At 47.2% G+C, this 6,847-nt stretch overlaps 1 protein-coding gene across 2 annotated transcripts in view; it reads left to right on the forward strand.

Moving 5' to 3' along the window:
• Positions 1–4,131: 4,131 nt before the first annotated feature.
• The window catches only part of LAMP1 (lysosomal associated membrane protein 1), a 32,174-nt gene continuing 29,458 nt past the window's right edge, over positions 4,132–6,847 (forward strand). Inside the window, exon 1 of one of the 2 annotated variants that reach the window (XM_037897187.2) lies at positions 4,132–4,569. In XM_037897187.2, the coding sequence (XP_037753115.1) occupies positions 4,524–4,569 (46 nt within the window). In that variant the 5' untranslated portion in view covers positions 4,132–4,523. Of the gene's footprint in view, positions 4,570–5,991; positions 6,053–6,847 lie in introns of those variants that run through there. The other variant, XM_037897193.1, reaches the window with a different exon arrangement.

Raw genomic sequence — 6,847 nt, forward strand, 5'->3', positions numbered from 1 at the left:
TCTAGTTTTTTTCAAAACACAAGAATTTTAGAAAAATCTATAAATCCTAAACTATGATTCTACTTTACAACACCTTCTCCCCTTTTTTTTAAAGTATGCAAAAGTGCAGTTAACTTCACACAAACAGCCTCAACTAGGCTCCCTTAACCTAGAACTATGAAGCATATCTATCCATTATATGGTCATCTTCAGTGTCTACTGAAACTTTCAATACCTTTTAATCATACAGTGATTGTGTAGACTTGACCTTCCTTAGGATTATCTTTTAACAATTTCTGATTTGGCAAAAGTCCACTGAGGCATTTCCCATAGTTCCAGATGGAGGAGGTAATCTCTTTTATTGAACCAACATCTGTTGGTGACAGAGACAAGCTTTTGAGCTTTCACTAAGGTTGGTCCAATAAAATGTATTACCTCACCCACCTTCTCTCTAATATCCTGGGACCAACATGGCTATAACAACACTGCATACAAAGATTGCATGGGTCGTACAAAGAGTTACTGCAGTGGTCCCCACATAAATGCCCCATGATGCCCGCCAGGGCATTTATGCATGCCCGCCTAGTGCCTAGCAGGGGAGAGAAGCCGCGGCCTGGTGCCTGCTGGGGACAGAGAACTCCGGGGCTGCAGGCTCCGGTCACCGGTGTTCTCTGTCCCTGTCAGTTGCAGGGCCGCAGCTTCTCTCTGGCTTCTCTCCACGCTGCCCAGAACTGCCCCCACCAAAAAAAAAACCCCGCTCGGACTCTGCTGCCCCAAAAATGGATGGAATGCCACCCCGTCGCATATGCTGCCCCAGGCACATGCTTGCTCTGCCGGTACCTGGAGCTGGCCATGTATGTGAGTATTCTTCCACTGCACTGATACTTCTGTTTTCTTGTGCTTTGCGATTTATTATTGTTTGAACATTTTGCCCCAAAATGAGTGGTTCAAATAAAAGACACAGTATGAATTATTTCAACACAGAGTGGGAAGAATCCTATTGTTTTGTTGAAAATAAAGGAAAATGTGTTTGCTTATTGTGCAGTGGTACTGTTGCAGTGCTGAAAAAACTTAATGTCGAACGCCATTTCCAAACTAATCATGGCTCTTTTGACATTAGCCATCCACTTAAATCTGAGTTGAGAGAGAAGAAAATTAATCAACTCTAATCAAACCTATCTGCCCAGCAATCTCTTTTCACTAGACAAGTGGTAAAGTCTAAAAGTGCTACTATTGCTTCCTTCAAAATTGCGCATCTGCTCGCAAAGAAGAAAAAACCCTTTCAAGATATTGAATTGTTGAAGGAAGCATTTTTGACTGGTGCTGATAGCCTGTTTCAAGGATTTCCTAACAAGCGTGAGATTTTGTCGGCAATACAAGACTTGCAGTTATCAAACACAGTTACGAGGAGGATACATGCAATTTCAAGCGACATGCAAACTCAGCTAAAGGATGACTTGGAAATATGTGACTGGTTTTCACTGTAGTTCAATGAGTCGACAGATATATTGGATACAGCGCAGTTGGCAGTTATGGTGAGGATGGTATTTACTGACTTCACCGTAAAAGAAGAGTTACTAAAAGTATTGCCTATGAAAGGGTGAACAAAGGGTGAGGACATCTATAATTTATTAAAATCATACGCAACGTCAATTAGAATGCCACTACACAAGCTGTCTGCGATCACCACTGATGGGGCACCAGCAATGATGGGCAGCGCCAATGGATTCATTGCATTCTGCAAGAAGAATAAATCCTTTCTGAACGTTGTCTTATCATTGCATTATCCACCAAGAAGCTTTGTGCGTCAAAGTTCGTTCTTTTCAACACATCATGAATGCCGTTATTAAAATAATTAACTCTATTCGAGCGAAACCTTTGCAACACCGACTTTTTAAGACCCCATTCGAAGATGTTGATGATAAACAATCTGATCTTATCTTGCACACAGAAGTATGATGGCTGAGCAAAGGTAAAGTTCTTGCACGTTTTGTAAGCCTAACTGAAGAGATCTGAAGTCCACAAATCAGAACTTCAAGCAACTAGAAGACTCCAACTGGCTAATGGACTTGGCTTTTCTTGCCAACATCACTGACAAATTGAACACTTTAAATCTTGAGCTCCTGGGAAAAGACAAACATGTGGCTCAAATGATAGGTTCTGTAAAACCATTCAAAGCAAAACTGATCCTGTGGATGTCACATATGAAGACGAAGTCTCTCTACATTTCCCAAGTATGAAGAAAATGGTATGCGACAGTGATTTTAACCCATTACCATTTGTTATCCAAATTCAAACACTTCTGGAACAATTTGAAAAGAGATTTCAACAGTTCACCATCACTGAGCCTGTAAGTTTCCTTTCTTGTGAATCCTTTTACTTGCCAAATAGAGGTAACAGAAATGGCTACATCAATTGTGAGTCTCATTTAAGTAAGAACTGAAGATGTGGAACTGGAGATTTTGGACCTTCAAAATGATACTGTTCTAAAATTCTGCGCAACCGATGAAAACTTTTGGAATCTGGTTGACAGAAAAAAGTTTCCTGCCTTAAAAAATGTAGCATACAAAATAAAATCTTATTTCGGTTCCACTTATCTATGCAAAGTTCTGTTTTCAACAACGAACATCATAAAATCAAAATACAGATCTCTGCTTACAGATGCCCATCTTGACAATTGCTTATGAACGGAAATATCATCCTACTCTCCTAACTACGAAAAATTGGCTGTAGAAATGCAGTGCCAAAAACCACGCTGACTTTATTAGAAAAACCACGTGAATTAATTATCCCTATTTTCCATTAAGTGCTGATGAGCGTGTATGATTAACTTGTGTTTAACTTTTTTTCATATTTGTTTGTTACTTGTTACCTGGATTTCAATAAACAATACAAAGAATATTTTTTAATTAACCATTACTGGCTATCTATGTTAAAATAAGAATAATAAATGTTGAACTGCTGGTCCAAATGTAATGTTTTACTTTTTAAAAATAAATAAGATGAAAACTGTTTGTTTATTTTGTAAAAACGCCTTATTTTTCTTACAGGTAGATTAAAAAAGAGCAAATTCACATGGTAAGGTGAAAGAGTAATTGCAGAATAATTTAATTAATACCTTTTCCATGTAAAATTACCTTTTCTATCATGGATTCATATATTATGTAATATTAAATTTTATTTTTGTACTCAGTTAAAAATTGTGATTTTTTCCATAGTTTCCAGTCTGTGGTGGTTTTGTTTTTATAAAGCGGAATCAATTTTTAAAATAAACCTTGCCTTTCTCCTGACTTTTGGGAGCTGAGGCAAACCCTCTCTTAAGGGAGCTTTCTGGCTGAGGATGTGGCAGATGGTTTCAGCTTTAACTTCAGGTTAAATATTAGTTTTTCCCTTCTTAGCCCTAGGGTTAGTCAATAAGCAGGACCTTGCAGGTTGTTTCCCATAAGAAGAGACACCTTTGAAGTCCACTACTCTTGCGATAGCACCTGGTTTACCTACAAGGAATGTACCTAAGAGCCTGTCTCCCCAGGCCCCAAACAGGAGCCTACGTCCTCGCGCCAAGTGCCCCAGGCGCCCCTCCAGCCAGCGCGCCTCCCAACGCGCTCTCGCCTCGCGGTCGCTCAGCCTCGCGCACGTGGTTTTCTAACCGACGTCTTCGCTCCCCGCTGCTCCGAGGCATGCATAACCCGCCCCGCCCCCCGGTGGCACCCTCACCGCGCACGCGCGGGCCAGCCCGGCCGGGGCCCCATAGTGTTTCAACTGCCTGACTCCACCAAGGAGGTGAACTGCGCCCTGAGGGCGCCCCCGGCCTCACTCCCGGCCCCGAGAAGCCGGCTGGGCTGGGTTATGTTCTAGCCACCTGCGACCGAAGCTGGGAGCCCGGGGCGGTTTTAGTCCGCCCGCGGCAAGGGCTGCACGGGCCCGGGCGGAACTTAGCTGGCGGGCGGGGGGCGCTGGATGTGTCGGTCCCACCCTTCCAGCAACGCCCGCCCCGCGGCCCCGGCCCCAGGCCGGGAGCGCTACACAGCGGCCCAGGTTAGCTGTCCCTGGGGCTCGGGGGTGGGCGTCCCCGTTCGCACCCCCCACCCCGACAGGGACTCTGACGTCACCGGGCGGCCGCTGCAGCCGCTGCTCCCTTCCTCGCGCCCAACAGGCGCCGCGGCTGCACTGACGAAACCACGTGCAGGCGCCGAGTTCACGGCACGCGCTGCCCCAGGAGGGCTGAGCGAGGTGGAACACGGGACGACACAGAGGCACTGAACGGGGCGGGTTGTACCACGTGGGTTCTGCGGAGGTCCCTGGCCAGCCTAGGAAGCCGGCCAAGACCGAAGGGGAGGAGGAGCGCCTCTTCCCCGCCATCTCGTATCCTCTCGCGATAGTCTCCCCGCCCCCTCTCTGTGGCGGCCGAATCACGTGACGCCATGGGCGGTTACGTCAGCAGTCATATGACCGGGCGAAGTTCGGCGGGGGGAGGGGGTGTCTCTCGTGCCCGGTAGCAGCAGTAGCTCTAGTGCGGAGCCTCTCCTGCCCGACGCGGCTCCCTCATGGCGCGGATCGGCCGCGGGCTGCCCCTGGCCGCTGTGCTGCTCGGTAAGAGGCGTCGGGCCCGGCCGCGCCGCTTCACCCCCCGGGAGGGGCCCCGATCTTCGGGCCTCGGCGGAGGCGGTCGCGGTTCGCCGGCGGGGCCTTGCGCAGGCCGGCGCTGGTAGCTAGTGGCTAGGCCGGGGGCTCCGGGCCCGCCCCGCGCTGGGGCCGCGGCCTGGGGCTGGCCTGTGACAGGTGGGCGCGTCGGGCCGCGGCGCTGTGTCCTCGCCAGCGGCTGCCCAGAGCGGGGCTGGGCTGTGACAAGCGGCGGCGCAGGCAGCGAGCAGCGCAGCCTGCCTGGGGGGGGGTCAGTGCCTTGTCCAAACCCGTCCCGTTTCCTTCAGCCCCCGTGGAGCCCTGAGCGAGCAAATCCGCCCTCCGGCGCTGCCGTGGGGGCTGGAGAGGGGCTTGTGGCGTCAGGCCAGAGGAGTTTGGGTTGGATGCGGGGCTCTCTTCCTGCTCCGCACTGAAAATCTCCCTTGCTCTGAGCTTGCTTCCCTCTGCTAGGTTCTATTTTAATGTTGTAACTTTAAACTTGTTCGGGTTCAGGTTTCTTGGAAAGATGCTCAACCTTGTGTGTTGTTCTTGGATTTGCCAGATAAACGTACACTACAGTTTAAGGGCAAGCTTCTTTCCTAAGGGGGCGTGGGGGGTGAGTCCTCAATGGACCCTGTCCCTGGAGGCTAGGCATACCAGGTGGAACCCCTGATACCCGCTCCCATCTCCTTTGTGTTCCCTGGGCCAGGAAGTGAGAGGCCGAGGTGCAAACTTGGAAGCGATGTAGCAATACCCAGCAGCGCTCCCCTGCATGAGAGAAATTCTTTGGTCATACACAGTCAGATTACAGCCTTTTATGTTGTTTGGCCCTTAGATGTCTTAAAATCAAATATCTAGGGAACTTGACTGCACTACAAAGTTCTACTGCCTGAATATGGCTGTGAACCATTAAGTTAAATGACATGGTGTTGGTTAGTGTAGATAGGACACACATAGTCAATGTTGTGTTTGTAACACATTCAGAGCGTCACCAGTGCATTGATATCTGGCTGATTCTGCAGACCGATGAAACAGTAGCTCTCAGGTGTAGTGAACTTTCCCATTCGTTTTAGGGGCTTGTTGTCTAATGTGACTATTTCAAATGACAACATTAGCTCCCTGCTGAGTATGTTCAGCAGAAACAGGGGAGGGTGCAGTGGGAATGGAACTAAACTTCCATCCCTCAAATGTAGTTGCTACTGCTGAAATGTGGAGGGAAAACTTGCAGGGAGAGTAAAACTGAAATCAGTATCACTAAGTAAAGGATCCTCTATTGGATTTGGGGAAGCAGTGAAAGGAATGGTTTTGTGAGGGCAATGTGGCCTAATTTTGGCTTTCCTGATGCATGTTGTAGGTGCTCCTTTCACCTAATTCCAGTCTAAGGTGCAACTTTGAACTTTGCCGGTGATGTATTGGCTCTCAGTTCTTGCATTGGATGTGCTGATTAAACATGGTAATCTACCAGTTACTTGCTGGAAAGCAGTAACTCACAAGGGCAATTGAGGAGATGTGCATAATCCAGATTAAAAGGCCAGTAAATACTTTTCAGACACAATAGATGCAAGAACGATGTCATTAATCTATTTGTTTTTCTTTATAATGTGCATTGGTCATACTGGGGGACAAGACAGGGATTCAGAGTGGTAATCGTGTTAGTCTGTATCAGCAAAAATAACAAGGAGTCCTTGTGGCACCTTAGAGACTAATACATTTATTTGGGCATAAGTTTTCGTGGGTTAGAACCCACTTCATCAGATGCATGGAGTGAAAATACAGGAGCAGGTATAAATACATGAGAGGATGGGGGTTGCTTTACCAAGTGTGAGGTCAGTCTAACGAGAAATCAATTAACAGCAGGACACCAAGGGAGGAAAAATAACTTTTGAGGTGTTAAGAGAGTGGCCCATTACAGACAGTTGACAAGAAGGTGTGAGTAACAGTAGGGAAAAGTTAGTATTGGGGAAATTAAGTTTAGGTTTTGTAATGACCCAACTACTCCCAGTCTCTATTCAGGCCTAATCTGATGGTATCCAGTTTGTTAAGCTAGAAAGCTATTTTCATAGGTTCATAACTGTACAGATGGGCTGGATACCAACACTGTAGAACTCTGGTGTTTGAAAACCCATATCTGAATCTTGCAGCTTTGGGGTTTTTTGAAAACTTAAGTTGCGGGGAACTTGTATGTGAATGTTTCAGATCAACTTTGTACTGTTGCTAATCTTATCTTCACTGGTGGCTTGTTGAAGCA

Source organism: Chelonia mydas, chromosome 1 (genome assembly GCF_015237465.2).
Source record: "Chelonia mydas isolate rCheMyd1 chromosome 1, rCheMyd1.pri.v2, whole genome shotgun sequence".
In the NCBI taxonomy this organism is placed as follows: Eukaryota; Metazoa; Chordata; order Testudines; family Cheloniidae; genus Chelonia; species Chelonia mydas.